An 18,586-nucleotide genomic window follows, 5' to 3' on the forward strand; every position below is an offset into this window, starting at 1 on the left:
GGTAATTATATATCCGGTGCCAGTGTAGAGAGCAGAGACTGGTTTCTCTGAAGAAAAGAAAACTGGAAAACTGTCCTTAGGGAAGTGTGTATTTGTGGAGGAAATGCTCTTGCACAGTAGTGAAAGGAGGTATCTCTGAAATGTGTTTTCTGCAAAATCGTTTTGCAATCCCTGCTTCATTTGCTTGCTTATCCAAAGTTTATATCTTGTGAAATGAGATTATAGCTTGTCTTGGTTTGAAAAACAAAACAAACTCGAAACAAAAGCAAGCAAGCAACCAAAAAACTCTGATTTATTTGAACTTGCTTTCTCAAATACCCCTTTTTTTTCATCTTTCCAGACTGTCTTGTGATACTTATTTAATATAATGCTGTTGTGCATCCTTTCTCATTAGTAAAGAAATCCACACAGGGAGAGTGGGTAGGGCTGTGTTAAGGGGAGTAATTACAGTGGTGGGAATAAAAATGTAGGTGATCTGCATGCATTTTTCCTTTGGTAGCATGATTGGGTAGTACCAGAGGATCTGCATCAGTACATAAAACCACTTTTGTCTCATTTTGTAGAAAAAATGTTGAGCTTCAAAGGCTAGTGGACTGCACTTCTGTAAAAATAATTGCTTTCAAAGTGATAGTCTGTAAACCTTTCTGACAATGTTGCCCACATATCAGAGGCTTTATTAAAAACCTAGAAAATGCCTTTGTGAGAAAGTATCATATCAGCCATCTCTCTAATGTAAATTTAGAAGCAACTATATTTAAAGAAATGCAAATTAAATATTAAGGAAAACCTTTTGATGACATTCACACCATACCATAGAGGTGCTAACATAGACTGTTGACATTATCAACACCTTATTTACTCTGTAAGAATTCTGGATAATTATCATAGAATCATAGAATCGTTAAGGTTGGAAAAGACCCTTAAGATCATCGAGTCCAGACATTAACCTATCACTACCAAGTCCACCACTAAACCATGTCCTCAAGCACCACGTCTACCCTTCTTTTAAATACCTCCAGGGATGGAGACTCAACCACTTCCCTGGGCAGCCTCTTCCAATGCCTGACTGCCCTTTCAGTGAAGAAGTTTTTCCTAATATCCAACCTAAACTTCCCCTGGCACAGCTTGAGGCCGTTTCATCTCGTCCTGTCGCTTGTTACTTGGGAGAAGAGACCGACCCCCACCTTGCTACAACCTCCTCTCAGGTAGCTGTAGAGAGCAATAAGGTCTCCCCTCAGCCTCCTTTTCTCCAAACTATACAACCCCAGCTCCCTCAGCCGCTCCTCATAAGACTTGTTCTCTAGACCCTTCACCAGCTTCGTTGCCCTTCTCTGGACACACTCCAGCACCTCAATGTCCTTCTTGTAGTGAGCGGCCCAAAACTGAACACAGTATTAGAGGTGCGGCCTCACCAGTGCCAAGTACAGGGGCACTGTCACCTCCCTGGTCCTGCTGGCCACACTATTCCTGATACAAGCCAGGATGCCGTTGGCCCTCTTGGCCACCTGAGCACACTGCTGGCTCATGTTCAGGCGGCTGTCAGCCAACGCCCCCAGGTCCTTTTCTGCCAGGCAGCTCTCCAGCCACTCCTCCCTAAACCTGTAGCGTTGCATGGGGTTGTTGTGACCCAAGTGCAGGACCTGGCACTGAGCCTTGTTGAACCTCATACAGTTGGCCCTGGCCCAACGATCCAGCCTGTCCCGGTCCCTCTGTAGGGCCTTCCTACCCTCCAGCAGATCAACACTTCCACCGAACTTGGTGTCATCTGCAAACTTACTGAGGGTACACTCAATCCCCTCATCTAGATCATCAATGAAGATATGAACAGGACCGGTCCCAGTACTGAGCCCTGGGGAACACCACTTGTGACCGGCCGCCAACTGGATTTGACTCCATTCACCACCCCTCTCTGGGCTTGGCCGTCCAGCCGGTTTTTAACCCAGCGCAGAGTGCACTTACCCAAGCCGTGACCAGCCAGCTTCTCCAGGAGAATGCTGTAGGAGACAGTGTCAAAGGCCTTACTAAAGTCCAGGTAGACAACATCCACAGCCTTCCCCTCATCCTTTAAGCGGGTCACCTTGTCATAGAAGGAGACCAGGTTAGTGAAGCAGGACCTCCCTTTCATAAACCCATGCTGGCTGAGCCTGATCCCCCGGTTGTCCCACATGTGCCGTGTAATGATCCCCCGGTTGTCCCACATGTGCCGTGTAATGGCACTCAAGATGATCTGCTCCATGACTTTTCCCAGCACCGAGGTCAGGCTGACAGGCCTGTAGTTCCCTGGATCCTCCTTCCGACCCTTCTTGTAGAGGGGTATCACATTTGCTAACTTCCAGTCATCTGGGACCTCCCCGGTTGACCAGGACTGCTGATAAATGATGGAGAGTGGCTTGGCCAGCTCCTCTGCCAGCTCCCTCAGTATCCTCGGGTGGATCCCGTCTGGCCCCATGGACTTGTGGGCATTCAGGTGGAGGAGCAGGTTGGTGACTGCCACCTCTTCGACAGCTGGGACTTCATTCTGCATCCTATCTCCATCTCCTCGCTCAGGGGCCTGAAAACCCCGAGGATGACCAGTCTGACTATTAAAGACTGAGGCAAAGAAGGCATTAAGTACCTCAGCCTTCTCCTTGTCCTTCCTGGCAATGTTAATGGATTAATGTAAATATTTTATGTATTATATATATGTAAATATATTATGTATTAATGTAAATAGTTTGTATGAATGTATTGCTTTCAGCCTGTCTTTCCCCAGTCTGCCCTCACACCCTGTTTCAGACCATAATGAAGATTAAAAATTATCTCAGATATATCTGACTTAACTAGAGCATATCTTACTTGCTTAAAGCTTCTCATGTGTAACTTTTTACTTTGTACATTTATGTTCATATATTGCTCTCTTGTTTTAGTTAGGGATCACATTTTTCAGTGTGAGTAAAGAACATTTTATTGCAAAAGAAAAACAGTCCGTGCTAAATCTCCTAAGTTGTATTGATGCTTATGATTCCATAAACTTTAAACAGAAAGGAAAACTGGATAATACACTAATCATATGAGGTTCTGTAGAGTTTTTTCTGTGGACTTCATAATGTGGTAGGTGCTTTGAATACAAAAGACACTCATTTAATTTCACAACTTGAGTATTCTGATGTTTCACTGTAAAAACAGGTTCAGGTCCTCTTCCCTATTTAAAAAAAAAGTTAGTGTTTTAATCAAGTTAGTTGAAGAAACTAACAGGTGTTTTTTTGTGATTTTGTTTTTTGTTTCTTTAAGCAGAATATTTTACATTCAAATCAGGGTCATAGTGGTCAGAAGAATAAGGGTCTGATGAGCGTGCATGTTGGAGTGTGTTAATTCCTTGTTAGTGGTTTAGAAAAGGCACAAAGGGAACACTGATTGTGGTGGAAGGCAAGCCTTGTTCTCTATTATGGCTGTTTCATTAGGGCCTCTGCATGAGGCCTAGCAATCCATTCAATGAGAGAACAAGTCCTTTTAATTTGAGCTCAAGGATCTTGTTTAGCAGGTCAGAAATCGTGCCTTGCAATTCCTAATTAACAAGCCATTAACTAGTCTGTTGTGAGATGCTCGTAATCTTGTCTAATTAAAATGCTATCAAGTTAATTCATAAATGTGGGAAAACTTAATGGTGGAATTTGCCTTTCGTTTTGTTTATAAATTCAGTTGTGAAGAGGAGGAGCTGGCTCTTACAGAGTTTTGATTAAGTTGACATGCACTTGGTGTGAATTGTTCGTTAACACAGCAGCTTTCACCACACTTATTCCACTTTATAGCCTTCCTCTATAGGAATAAAGCCCAACAAAGACAAGGGCTGCTGCATGCATTGCTATGCATATTTTAATGTGAATTGCTGAGAATTTTTCTTTTTCTTTTTTTTGTTGGGTTTTTTTTTTTTTTTTACCAACTCACTAAGGAGCCAAACATTTTTGAAGCTTATTCTGGTCTGTTCTTATTGGCCTTTCTCCAAATTAAAGAAAAAAACCGTGTCAATCAAATGTAATAGAATTCGCAAGGCTAAAATGAGATCCTTTTGCTGAATAAATTCTTTCTGTTTGTTTCTTTCTGGGGGGGGGTGTTTGTTTTGTTTTTGATGGAGTGAAGCCCTTGCATTCCTTGCAGTCTGCTATAGAAAGGCTCTGTAAATAGGTTTTGAAAAAAAACTCCCTGACTCTAAACAAATAGATTTAGAAGCTTGGTATGAATGATAAGGCTATTAGAGCTTGTCTGTTGTGTTACTGTACATTGGGCACAGTTTGTTGTGACTAATTCTAAATAGGGTTTAGAATTGCATTCAGCATCCCTTATTCAGGAAAATCCTGAAACACCATAATCTACACCACAGCAAGACACAGTTACTCCTGTGCATAAAAGAGCTTTTACTTAGTAGGATTGAAAAAATAGAGGTAGGCTGGGGAAGAACATAAAATAACTTTGTAAGATCTTAAAGCCAAGATACTGTGATGTTTAGGGATTATCAGAAATTTTTTATTGTCTAACCCTTGGTTTATGCCAGGTTTAAATAACGAAGAGTACCAAGTGGTCATTGGAAATGATACAACCCATTACATTATTGATGACTTGGAACCAGCTAGCAACTACACCTTCTATATTGTAGCTTATATGCCTCTGGGAGCCAGTCAGATGTCAGATCATGTGACTCAGCACACCCTTGAAGATGGTAAGACAAATATAGGTGAACATTTTTATTTGCACTGAATAAAAATGTGCAATCCAGTGCTAATAGCTCTTGAGGATCCCAAATTTCCATTGATGTCAGTGAGACTTCTGGATATGTGCAATGTAAGCCTGACCCAGCTAATGAAAGGAATAAGAATAAAATAACATTCTGACAGGGAAACATTCTGCACTAAACGGTGTCTTTTTCTATGTTGAAAGACATTTCATTAAATCATGTGAATAACTATTCTAGATCTTTAAGAACTCCCTCAGTGTTGAGAATTTGATGATAGCCTAGGATTTAGTCTCTATGACTCTCTCTTGGGCATCTGAAATGTGAATCAAACTGCATATCCACTGCTTCTTTTGCAAATTTTGAAGGAAAATTTGGAATAAACATTTGCTATACAAAAAAAAAAAAATTGTGTTTTTTTGTTTGGGTTTTTTTTTTGGTCTATATGCTTGTTAGTAGAATCAGAATTTCATAAAAAAACCCTACTGACTGACTTCTTTAACTAATCTGAACATCGTGGCAACAACAAACTGTTTAGTATAGTTCATTAGAACTGATAAATAAATTTTGACAGGATTAAGCTTTGGCAGTGTGGAACACTGCTGGTTCCAGTTGTCTGCCTGTCTCTTTGCCAGGAGTTACTACTCTCATTATATGGTTGGCGGAAGAGAACATGCACTGAGTCTTCAACAGTACAGGTTGTTGTCTAGACTCTCAGTTTAAGCTGCTGCATCTAAACTTGACGGTCAGTTTGTCAGAACAGTAAAGCGCTGATTGCCTTTGATTGCTGCTGGCAACAATAAGAGAAGAAAATGTTGAAAGCCTTACAGAAAGGAGCTTGCTAAGGCTATACTGTGTACAGAAGGTGAGAAGTATGAGCAGCGTCAAGTTATCCTTAAACAAGCATCTACAAAACTTGGATTATTTACTCTTACATTACTGGCACCTCATCATAGGCTAAGGTGTCAGACGAGAATTTTCCATCTCTCTGTTCCCTGAGCAAAAAAGCTTTGTCTTTTCCTTTTTAGTTCCCTTGAGAGCTCCTGAAATTAGTTTGACAAGCAGGAGTCCTACGGATATTCTCATCTCTTGGCTGCCAATTCCCACAAAATACAGGAGAGGTCAAGTGGTCCTGTACCGTCTGTCTTTCCGCCTCAGCACGGAGACCAAAATCCAAGTCTTGGAGCTTCCAGGGACTTCAGATGAGTATCTCCTTGAAGGCCTGAGGCCTGACAGTGTCTACTTGGTTCGTATCACTGCTGCAACAAGGATTGGCTGGGGAGAGGCATCTTTGTGGACTTCCCACCGGACTCCCAAAGCTACAAGCGTGAAAGGTAATTCTTAACATTACCAGCAGCCTAGAGATGGGGTCAATTGCAGGCTTCATGTGAAGGCTACAGATTTTTCTGATAGATAATGCAAGGATGTGAAATAGGTTTTCCCATTACATCTTCTTGTTCTGGTGATCTAGAAAATAGTGTTCTAACCATGATTCTGTGCATAATCTGCAAAACCTTCTGATTCCTTTAGTAAATGCAGTTAATACATAGTTCAGGATCAAAAGTTGAAAAGGAACTAATCTGTCTTATGAAAGGCCTTATATGTGACAGGAGAAGGAAAAGCTGATATATTATTTTGGTGTCAATCTTTGATTGTTTCCACATGTTGATGTTCACATACTTGAAATGGTGGCAGGAAACTAATTTATGTTTGTGAGCTGCTCAAATGTTTTAGCTTGTAGACTCATTTCCGGTGATAACACCATTTTCTTCTGTTCCATATAATTTGAATAAAAAAATCCAACAACCCCAAACCCGATTGCTGTTCAGTGTAAAATACCTTTCTGCAAATTGGGACATTACACATTAGCAGTGTGTACAGGTACTTGAAAGATCTGAGTTGATGCATGTACGTCTGTATTACAAACAAAATGCACGTATGTTTTTAATATGCAAATTGACTTGATATTTGAAGTCTAATTTAAGTTGTTATAATAGAGCTTTAGATTACATTATTATTTAATAATGTCTTGCAGAAGAGCATTCAGCTTTGCATGAATGGCTTGAAAAAGATGTAGGTTTGATTTTGTAACTTTATTTCTTAGCTGTAATCCACATCCATCCACTTCAGGTTTCATTGACTTTTGACTGCTATAGCAGATTATTAGCACTTGATGAACTGTGATGTTATTGTTGATCACATTTGTTCTGGCTCACTTTAAAACAGGAGGTAATTCTATAACTATCTTCAGAGTGTTTTCTTTTTTCTTTGAAAATAACTACCTTATAGATTTAATTAATTAATTAAGATGCAGAATTTAAAAAAATGTTTCTATTCTGATTTATCCTAAATTAAGTTGTTAGATTAGCTTATGGGGAGTCAGACATCATAATAAAGAAATACTTATGTGAGTACACAGATGAGCTAGAATCCAAGTCTTGAGTGAACTTTGGACCGATGGGCATCCAGATTTTTGTGTGAAAATTAGTTGTTTCTAGAATATAAGAATATTTTTCTCTAAAATCAGCACCAAAGTCTCCTGAGCTGCGTTTGGAGCCGATGAACTGTACAACCATTACAGTACAGTGGCAGCAGGACTCTGAGGACACTGCAACTATTCAAGGGTACAAGCTGTATTACAAAGAAGAAGGCCAACAGGAGAACGGACCAATTCTGTTGGATGCCGGTGATCTTGAGTATACTGTCAGTGGTTTAGGTGAGTACGTAAAATATTTCTTAACTCTTCTGGAAGACAGCGAAGTCAAAGGACATCTTAGAGAGCTTAAATCATTAGACCTGTAAGGCAACAACATTAGGTTTGGCCATCTATTTTCCCAGCAATAAGCTTTGCAAGCTTGGGTTATGCTGCTGATGGAATAATCCTCTCTCAAATATGTGTTGCACAACACTTAGATAACCAGATTTTGTAAATCTTCTGTAAGTTGGAAGAAGGACACCCAACTACTTATCACAAAATACGGAACTTATCGTTAGTAAATACTGTTAGTAAATGACATGTCTTTTTAATATACAGTTTAATACTAATTTTTTTCAGTTTTTCTGTATTTACGCCTGATCTAGAAACAGTGAAAGATTAATACAAAATACCAAAGATTTTTCTCTGGTATTTCTAGCTTATTTCTCTGTTATTTGTAACCTTTGTCACAGCTATACTGCACAACAAGCACTGCTTGCTCGCCGTAGTAGCAAGTAACCCTTTTGCATGTTGTTATCCTGTTAATATTTTTAAAGAGTACTGGTAAATATTTGTGGGACTGAGCACAAAGATTAGGGCACAGAGCTTTCTGAGTCCCACTGGAGTCTTTCCATAAATCATCTGACTCTCTTTCCTCCGGTAGCTCTTGCAATGTGTGTTAGTACAGATGTGTTGGTATTATCCCTAGGTAGAAGGTGCTTCTGTTTACATATATAACTGAGAATTTCTTTCATAAAAAGATGTGATCTATAATGTAATCAGCAAAGGTAATATAGGATTTGACAGTTAGTGTTTGAAGTGTGTCGAGATAGTTTGCTTAGTATGGAGAATTAATCTTCACTAAATTATCAAAATTGACCTGCAGTCTTAACTAGGTCAAATGGCCTCTTGACCATGCTCAGATATTCTCATCTGCTGCATACAGTTGAGATACTATTTTAGGGGAGATTTGAGGAGAGCATTCTGGTCTGTTAACTGGACAACTGACCATCTGTGACCATTTCTAGCCAGAGCATCTGGCAGCAGCTGACTGTTTAACAGAGCTGTGAGACAAAAGAGCAGTGGGTTGAAAGGATGTGGTGTCTGTGTGTCCTAGGACATAAATGCATTTTTTTTTTTCTCTTCTCATTATGCAGTTACAAAGCAGTAATTTCAGACACATGCAAACTTATGAACTGTGCGATCTACATCATATGGATTTTCTCAGTACACTAATCCTCCTCAGATTAAAATATTATTTTACAGAATTATGATAGAATGTATGTTATCTGTGTGTTTTTATTGTTTTTTCTTTCCAGTAAGCATGTAGACAGAGGAGAAAACAAAAGCAAAGTGAGTGTGGGAAATTACAGCTTTAATATGGTCACATTGTTAACTGAATTACAAGAAGTGTGGGCCTGGAAGAATTCATGTGCTTGAGTTAGCCATTCAGTCATGGTGCACGTGATGTGTTGAGTGCTTATTCCTTATCAGAATTCTAAGTATCTAAATATGGTGACCAAAACATGATACATTCCCTATAATCTGATGGCCATCATTTATATTTTTCACATATGCGTAGTTTATGCTGCCATAGGTTAGATCCACTTTTTTTCAAATAACTTCAGAAGAAGTAATCTTTTTGTTTTATTTTTAATGGGATGTATTGAGTTATTTGAAGTGTATATCACATATGGGAAGTTTTCCTGTGTAAGTTTCTTTGCCGGTTTCTTATTTTTGTTTGCTTTGTAGCATTTACAGAAAACTGCATTCATTGCTACAGCTACAAAAGACTCACTTGGCCCAGGAGATTTGATTAGGTTATGATTTTCCACTGCTAAGATGATTACATATGTTGAAGCCTGGAAATTTCACATAGGCTTCTCACAGTGACAGTGCCTGTCTGACTACTGTATTTGCCCACTGAGAAGCTGCCTGTTTGAAATAATTGTGCGTGCTAAATTATTTCTTAGAAAACAGTGCTCAGCCAGCCTTTTTCTGCCTGTGGCAGCTGCACATGTGGAGAATACAGCAGGTAAAATGAGACACAATATATAAACCCACAAAGACTGTAGTAACATCCACGCATTTAGAAGGGACGGATTTTCTTTTATTTCTTGTGAATAATCTAAATTATTTGGACCAGGTTATTTTATTTATGCATTTCAAATTTAAAATAGTACTTATTAGGAAGTGGTCCTACCTAGTAGAATTTGAGATAAAACAAGGCAAGGCACCGCTCTAGGTTTTGTGACTATGGTAAACTGAATCTTCATGAACTGGACAGAGGCTTTGAGGACTAATGTTCTGTCATCCATTTGCCTCTCCTGAGGACACTAAACTACTGATTTATTGACAGCCTCTTTAAAATAAATGTCTTCATTATGAGCTACAGGAATTAGTAGAATACTGCAAGTGTGAAACCTGAAGGGGAAAGGTGTGGTTTAAGATTTTTGGTTTCATATATGTTGGATAACATGGTCAAAAGAAAAGGTTATTCCTAATCTGGAAGAATATGCTGATAGTATTAAGTGCTTCCCAGTGGCAAAGATGGAGTAGTTTCTCATGCATTATCTGTCGCCACTGAAGTTATGTGGCTTCCAAACACTCCCTCTTTATGTCTTAGTTTTGTCATGACCTAAGGCTGCTTTACCATTCCCTGTTCTGTTGCATAAGTTAATAAACTGCAGATAGACTTCTAGTGACATTTGGAGCATGTCAGTATGTCTCTCCATGGAACTTTCTGCAGACGTTGGTGCAACTGCCAATTGCGCAAAATCTGTGTGTTTAAAGATGGTTCACTTACTCTGTGGCAATTGAAGTGCATCACAAAATCAGAATTCATCATATTCTCTAATCAAAGAGAACATTAGCATTGATATTATAAGCACTGTTGATTGCATTGATTGTTGATAGCATTGGTACAACTACTGTAAATGATTTGCAAATGTCTACAGGACTCTTAATGGAGGGACAAGTGTGATAGGTAAAGCAGAATCAACAATGCTAGTGTAAAATAGGTTACAATGACTGAACATGAAATATGGCAATGGGAATATTATGCTGTATGTTTTAATCTCTTGTTGGTTCCTACCTTGTTTTTTGAGAACTGACCTCTTACTCCAGTGTAGGTCTACTCAGTTGCTTCTGTGTATTTTTAAACTGGATTATTTAGCATGATAGTCACCATGTAAATGGAATTAAATGATGTGATCAGAGTCAGGGCTGCCGTTCTCAAAATAAATATCCACAGTTTCACATAGACATTTGTTTGTGTTAAAGGTCTTGGCATTTATTTTTCAATAGCCGGCCGATTCCTAGTCCAGTGTAAATTCCATTATCACTTGAATTTGCCACAGGAGCAGACCCTTGGGTGCATACCATGCATTTTTGCCTCTATTTTTAATTCCTCCTTTGCTTCCTCCTGCTCTAGAAAGTTTTCCCTAACAGGAAGTCTTTCATTGTGAGGCTTGATGAGTCCGCTGGTACAGGTCCTGTTTCTGTAATGCTTCAGAGTATGTGTGTTAAGAAGTTGAAGTGAGTTTTGTTGGTGGAAGAGTTTGGGAGCCTTCTCGCTGTGCAACAAGAGAGGGATTGGCAAAGCTTGAAAGTTAAAACAAAGGGAACATCCAGAGAAGCTCGTGTCCCCCTTTAAATGTCTCCAAATTTTTTTTTTTTTTTTTTCAAAGAGTATTTTAAGCATGTGCATATGCATCTCTGCCTCAGTGTTGCTGGTACTCACTGCTGTGCTGGGTGGAGTGTTTGCCGATCACAGCTCACTCTGTTCGCAGCTATATGACTGGCAGGAAGGTAGAACCTATACAAGAAGGGCAGTGACTCAGAAGAACCCATTTTAAGCTTATTTGGTTTATTGGAGCCAGGAACTCTTCATAACTACGTTGCAATGCTGATAGGAATCTCATCCTAGAACCTACATCTAGTGAGAATAAAATCAAATTCAGCTTCTTGGTTAACAAACTCAAGAAAGCATGATCAATTCTGATGCTGTAACACAAGAATGCTATTCTTCAAGCTGCCTGGAAGTCTCCCTCTCTCAACTTTTTTTTATTTTTCAGTTCTTATCATGCTGGTAATTAATTAAATGAATGCCACTGGTGATGGGGGAATGCAACATGCTCTTGTGCCATTAATGCCTTCTACGCTTGGAGGGAGGGAGGAAAGCAAGAATTCACTCTGCTAATTCATCCTTCCGTAGTTGCTGTCTGGGAGCTGTGCCACCTTGAGTGATGGTAGTTACAGTGAGGATTTCAGAAAGTTGCACTTCGGTGACAAGGCTGATGTAGGGTCTCACTAAATGCACACTAACCCTGAGGCAAGCAGGTTGTGGCAGAGACGTGTGCACCTTAGGTGCTCTTTTGTTTCTGTTGCATACAAGATGATATCGCCGTAAATAACCGTTTTCAGGCAGCCACCTTAGGGGATGGAAAAACTGGTCTGTTAGCTTTGATGAAAACGCCTTGAGCGTGGGAGCCCACATACCTTGGCCTTTCCCTGGTGAAGGCCCCTCCCAAGGAGAGCCTGTGGAGTGGAGTGTACTGCGCTGGGAGCTGCAGCCCCCAGGAGCGCTGCTCCCTCCCGAGGGCTTGGGGCACTTGCAGGCTGCAGGGGACTGGGCAGAAACTGCCATGAAAGGGAGTGTATCTGCTTTTAAAAAAAAAAAATAAAAAAAAAATTGGTTGGTGATTCCTCTGAGGGTTGGAGAGACTGCAGGCTCTCCCTCTGGGAAAACTTCTTCTATGCTGACTGGGGTCATCTAAGCTGTTTAACAGGAGGGGCATCACAAGCCCTTGCTGCTTCTCCTGGTACTCCAGTTTTACGTTACCCAGTGGCATTTTCCCCTGCCCCAATCTAGCTCTTTGGGAAAAATAATGAGGTTCTGTCAGACTCATTTGTGCAATTTACTCCAAAAATTCTGGTCTTAATCAGAAAAACTTCCCTGCCTGAAAGCTCTTCTGTGTCCTACCTCTTTCCCGTTGCAGGGAGGAGAAATAAGGCAAAGTGCATTAAGTGCATTTCCCTGCCCCTCCCCCCCCCCCCCCCCCCCCCGACTTGGACAAAATTTCCAAGTGAAGAATTTGTCAAAGTCTAAATGACACAAAGACATATTTTGTGACCCTGCATGGCAGTCTCCTCTGAAAAGGGGGCTTGTGCTGAAGAATTAGCCAGCTACCTAGTACACTTAGTATTCCCCCAGAGACTTGGCCTTCAGTTGTTTAATTTCCCCTGGATCTATTTATATCGTGTTACAACCATGATTATAGCTAAGCTTTAGTCCAGGGCAGCAAAGATGACAAGGTGATTCTACAGTCTATAGAAATTGAATAAAGGTGTGTGAAGAGTCAATGCAAAGAATTTCTCCAATTAAACTGCCTGATATATGTCACCCAAGTGCCTCTTGTAATAATTCCGTAAAAATGCTTATGAAGTTTCATAAAGCAGTTGATATGATGGTCAGAGATGACATAGCAGTTTCATTTGCACCATGTTGCAAGTGGATGTGCTAGAAAAATGTAAATTTTAAAAACGACATCTGTGACAGCTTTGATGACATCTTTCTCATTAAGAACTGCAAATGCTGCAATATTGAGAAGGAATACTGTAAGAGCATTACATGTGTTAATGTAGTTATTTCTGATAGCTAGGGCTGTAATTTCAGCTTTATCCCAGGTTTTGTTGGTGTCAAAATGTAGTCTCATATACTTGTATCTGAAAATTCTGGGATACCCAAAATTGGCGTATGTGGGAATTGATACTGCTTTTTGCTTATAAGTTACTACTAACTATAAGTTACTGCAGTTTAGCTTGGGATTCCCATACAAATTCAAGGAGCCAGGCATTCCTACAGTTTCGTGAAATGATGTGAAAGAAACACAGCTCTTCTCCCTCAACACTCCATATTATTTTATTTTTTAATTTCATAGTTAACTGTTCTCAAATGCTATTCGATGAAACATAATTTAGTATTACAGATATACTTTATTTCTGCTTGAGGTATTTTATATCAGATCAGACATTCACAGTTAATGAAATGTTGATTTGAACAAACTACAGCTCTCTTGAGAAAAAAAAAAAGTCAGAAATAACTTCAGTTCTTGGTAGAGATCAACTAAAAGCTCAGTTTTCTTGCTTGGAAAACTAGAGGATAGCACTGTATGCTGTATATACTGTAGCCATTATATTTACATTGTTACATAGTGAAAAGTGTCTAATAGCTCAGTAGGTGACCAGGACAAATATTATCATTTATTTCCACTGTTTACAGCTGGGTCAGTCTAGTGTTTACTCACGCTGATTACATCCTTAAACTAAACCTCTTATCTGTCAATTCTCCTGATTGTGTGTAACAGGCTTGCTACTACTACTTATCAGCTAAAACATAAGGGATTTGCTGAGAGAGGGGAGGAGGAATTGGTCGTACTGCACAGGAATAAAACCAAAAGCCCTAGAAGTAGACTGGGCATGTTTAAAAGCAACCTTTTCTTCAGCTAACTGTGACCTCTTTCTCTTTCGCAGATGTGGCAGTTTATGTATATTTGTACTTAACAAACCTGAGCTCCTGCCTAGTCCTGGTATGATAGTGCACTTCCCCTACACGTCAGTAAACAAGAGACACACATTCCTTACTTCATAATCATGAAAGGCAGACCTGTCACCACTCTAAATGAGCCTGTCTTCCAAATGCAGACGTGGCGTATCTGCATATCATTTTTTTCCTTGTTTTTTTTCTTTCAGGGTTTAAAAGGGAAGGGGGAGAAACCCTTACAGATTAAAAGAGAGAAGGGAGGGTGCTTTATTACCCTGTAACTTTTTTTACCTGCAAAATGTCAAAGCACATGCTGCTTTGATAAGCTTTTACCTCTTTTATATAAGGAACTATATTGCATTTTACAGGCTGCAACTGTAAATAGAGATCAAACTGAGTTTTGTTCTGTTTTGTTGTTGGAATTTACGGACTGTCACATCATGTTTTGTTTCAAATGTATATCAGTGCTAGTAATTTCTCTAGATATGTTTGTAGTGGAGAGCTTGTCTTTAGGTTCGCATTTACTGTTCTTGCTTGTGCAAGAGCTAGGCTGGGTGTCAGAGGCAGGGTAAGAATCAAACCTCTGTCTTGTGCAGCGTTTCTGATGATGTACTTGTTGGTCCATGTGCAGCTTGACTTGTACCAGGACAAGCAAGCAGGGAATATCAGGAGGTTGCACAGTGCAAATACACTGAGAGGAGGTGACCAAACTGATTCACAGACTCACTTGGTTCATGCCTCCCTTATGGAAGGAAAATACTGAACTGCTCTGTTCAGATGAAAAATTGATTCACTCAGATTGTAAATTGAATTCTTACTGAGCAAAACTGAAGCTTGTGTTTAACTATGTGGCCCTTTGTTGGAGCTTATTGGCATGGCATCCATTGCAACAACTGTGTCTTTGGCTGGGCTTTATTTAAGCACTCTTACACACGACTGAGTGGGAATCCTAGATAAATATCAGCTTGTTGTGAGCAGATTTGCTGAGGAGAGGCCGGTTAGCTATCAGCTGCTAATGCTGCATACTTATTATGCAGTTCAAGTGCCACATCTGTAAAAATGTAGTGCCTTCCTTCCTGTGTTGTTCTGCAATTATTTCTCTTGCACTGTGCGCTATTGCAGATTTGTATCATAATTACATATTTTCACTTTAATTTTTGTTCTTAAAAAAATTACTTTGTCATGTATTCTTTCTGACAGCATTTAAGTTTGCCTCTATTAAAGAAATCGGATTTATCAATTTTTTTTTTTTTAATCACATCACAGTTACTTCTGCCCATGTTTTTGTTTTTTGAAACTAAATGTTCTTTTCATACAGTTCATTTGTAACGGAAAGCTTTAATTAATGTTTAATGTATTTGTCAATTTTAAATTGCACCATCAAGCCTCTCAATCGGTTACTGATTTAGCCAGTCATCAACTTCAGTAGGCGCTGGAATACTGAAATCTGTAACATCTGCATTAGCACCATAACTGGTTTTGGTGTTGATTAAAATGTTACATATGACAGACACTAAGAGGAATCTCTAGGCTTTCTTTGAATTAACTGCAGAGTCATGACATGGGTCTAAAACTCATGGAAAATTATGAATTTGTCTACATGCTAAGCACTTAATCTTGGGTTAGAAAGATGCATTCTTGCTAGAGAGCAAGAGAGCAAGAATGCATCTCTCTTAACTAGACAGTTAAGATCTTTCAGAAACGGGTAGATTGTGTGTTGGAAGGATTGCTTAATATATTTTTATGTAACCTTCTTGAACATGCTCTCTGAACGGTTCCAGTTTGAACACATTTATCTGGGAAAATGGTCCTGATGTCCTCATTTAAACATGCCTTGACTTTTGCAGTAATTCATTTTAACTTCCCAAGCTAGTGGCCCTTCAGAGGGGAAGGACATGGTGAGGGAGGAATACCCAAGTGCAGAATAAAGATTGAATGTACTGTAATTCAAAAAACAAAAGAGAGTGCTAAGACCAGTGAAGCCTGGCTCTCTAAAGAGATAGTGGGAGCTTGTCAGGATGAGGGAAGCTTCATTATTTCATGGGACAATGCCTTATATCAATTTTAAAGGTAACAATGTGAAGATACAGGCTTTACTAAGGCAACAGGAGAGATTATGTTCTGTGGGCCCACTCCAGTAGCACGGAGGGTTGTTGCCTGGTTTTGAGAGACTTTCTGTTTCTTTATCAACTGTCCCCGTAACGGAGTCAGATGCAGTTGTTTCTTTCAGGACATCAGACTAATTGTGTCACAACTCGAAGAACTGGAATCAAAGGTGTTGCAAAGCCTTGGAAATAGGAGGGGGAGATTTTTTGCACTCTGGCAAGATAACTCGCCAGCCTATAGTAAAGCAAAATGTGTGCTGTCTTCAAAGTATTTAAAGGTAAAATTTTCAGTGGTGGGAAGGCGATTAGAATCTTGCAGGAAATGCTCTCTGCTGCTCTGCATTCTCAGGGTAGAAATTCCACCATTTAAAGCTAAAGCTGTGTGGGAATTCAGTTGGGAAATTGTGTCATGTTGATTGAGTAACAGTTAGTATGTATGCAAATAGTGTTTCATTGTTCGTTTGCTGGAGCTGAAGGTTAAAATTTGCTTCATGAAAAGGACATACTGATCACTCTTTACATCGAGAAAGTTGTAAATTATTTTAAATAAAACCCCTCAAAGTTGCTTTTGAAATGTTTCTAAGTATTACAATGAATATGTAATAATATACATTTTAGTAGCTGTAATGTAAAAGTCACCAATAAATAAAGACTGATTTATTGGAGGTGGAAATTACATTAAGCTTGTACCCCTGTTTAAAGAGAAAAAAGATCAAACAGTTTACAATGGCAGGAATTTCTCAAGTTTCTTAAACAAAACAACAAAATAAACGAAACCAAACCAAAAAAATCCCTAACAAACAATGTACATTCCTGCTATGCAACCTTTTTTAGATTTAAGCAGAACGTTAAATACGGTGGTGTTTTGTTGTTTTTTTTTTTTTCTTTCTTTTTTTCTGAAATGGGAGGATTTGTCTCTGGGAGACAGCATTATTTAATTTGCTATTTATTGGACTTCATTAGTAAAATACTTAAGTCCTGGATTGCAAAGAAACTGCTCCTTGGAGAAAGCTTAGAGAAAACTCCTGTTATAGGAAATTAAATCAACATTGTCCATTAATCATACTGCATGTCAACCCCCAGACCTCTCTTGATTGTTCTTGGTGAATGTGAGGAACCATTAGATGTGTGAGGTCCTTAAAGGTCTGAGTAAGTCAAAGGGGAAGAGTTTAAAAAAATGCCACCATTAGCACATGAAAGAGACTTCAGAGTGGACAGAAGAAAACATTTGCTGTACAGGGCTAGTTACATTTCTTAATTTTTTCCCGTTTTTTTTTTATTTTTTTATTTTTATCTTCCTTTGTTTAACAACAATCCAGATGTTGTGATTAAACGTTAACTTAATTTCTCCTGAGGTTTTTTTTCATTAACTTTTTTTGGGTCATGTTACCGCTTGTGATAGTTGTATGGGAAAGGTAATAGTAGGGGCTCTTTGCAAATTCTGTGTTAGTAATAAGTAAATGAACTTCTAAAGCTAAGCTAATATGTTTTCTGGCAGCTTTCCTGCCTTGACTAACACCTTGGTTTTATGTTTGCCATGAAGGCATTATTGCTAACAGAAGCATTTTTCTATTTTGGGAAAAGATGCAATTGTAGAAAAGCCAATTTTTTATTTTTTTTCCCCAGACTGCCTGGAGTCACACTTTTGTGGCAAATGAAGGGAGGGTATGCGGGAAGTGGGGAAGAAAACAGTCTTGTGTTGGAAGAAGCAGCTCTTGCTGTGAAACCTCTTCCAAACCTGTGATTTTTTGCATCTGGGAAAAAAGTTCAGTAGAAATACATTTTGCATAAAAAGTGTATTTCAGCATTTATACTTATTTCCACGGTGTTTTTACCATTATCATAGCTGAATACTGTACTCCAACTCAAGCTGGTTATCAGGAAACAAAAATACTTGTTGCTACACATGTTTGTAGAAGCTGGGACAGGGAAATACATTCTCGATCCTGTTCGGTAGATCAGTTAAAGACTTGAGTTTTCTGCCTCTCGTGTGCATCCAGTTGTGCATGCTGTGGCTCTTTGTACAACTGACACATTTGTATATTCCGACAAAGGAGGACACAAAATATTGTGTGCAAATACATCTTGAAAATGTGGTCTGCATATCAGATCTCAGGGCTTTTCTTAAGGCAGTTGAACTGGAGGTGTTTAGGAGCAGTAGGGTGGGATGGTGTATATGGGGGAAGAGAGGCAGATGGGTAGGTGTTGCGCTACTGTGCCTTGTGTCCATTTATCCATCAATTGCCCACTTTGTATATTTAAGACGTAGGGAGGGATGTGCTCACAGCCCGTTGCCTAGCTCTGTATCTGTGTGTCTATATTTGCATGTGTATGTAGGAACTGTTGGGAGAAATACAGGGTGTCTTCTGGCTTCCTGATCCTCTTAGTCTTGGTCTAGTCCAGCACTTCTCCGTCAGAAGCATACCTCTTACTATATTAGTCCTGTGTATTAATTTTTATTTTCATGATAATTGTTAATGTTGGCCTAACCTAGCCTTTTTTCTCTATTCATGTCTTTTGTCCGCCTTCTTACTGCT

General features: G+C 39.3%; 1 protein-coding gene across 1 annotated transcript in view; it reads left to right on the forward strand.

Moving 5' to 3' along the window:
• Nucleotides 1-18,586, forward strand: part of PRTG (protogenin) — an 88,554-nt gene that overhangs the window by 43,304 nt on the left and 26,664 nt on the right. Inside the window, 3 exon segments of the mRNA XM_087744495.1 lie at nucleotides 4,529-4,693; nucleotides 5,734-6,039; nucleotides 7,233-7,421. Coding sequence (XP_087600621.1) covers nucleotides 4,529-4,693; nucleotides 5,734-6,039; nucleotides 7,233-7,421 — 660 coding nt within the window.

This window comes from Nipponia nippon, unplaced genomic scaffold (genome assembly GCF_047370975.1).
Source record: "Nipponia nippon isolate SJK-2023a ecotype South Korea unplaced genomic scaffold, ASM4737097v1 scaffold_9, whole genome shotgun sequence".
Taxonomy (NCBI): domain Eukaryota; kingdom Metazoa; phylum Chordata; class Aves; order Pelecaniformes; family Threskiornithidae; genus Nipponia; species Nipponia nippon.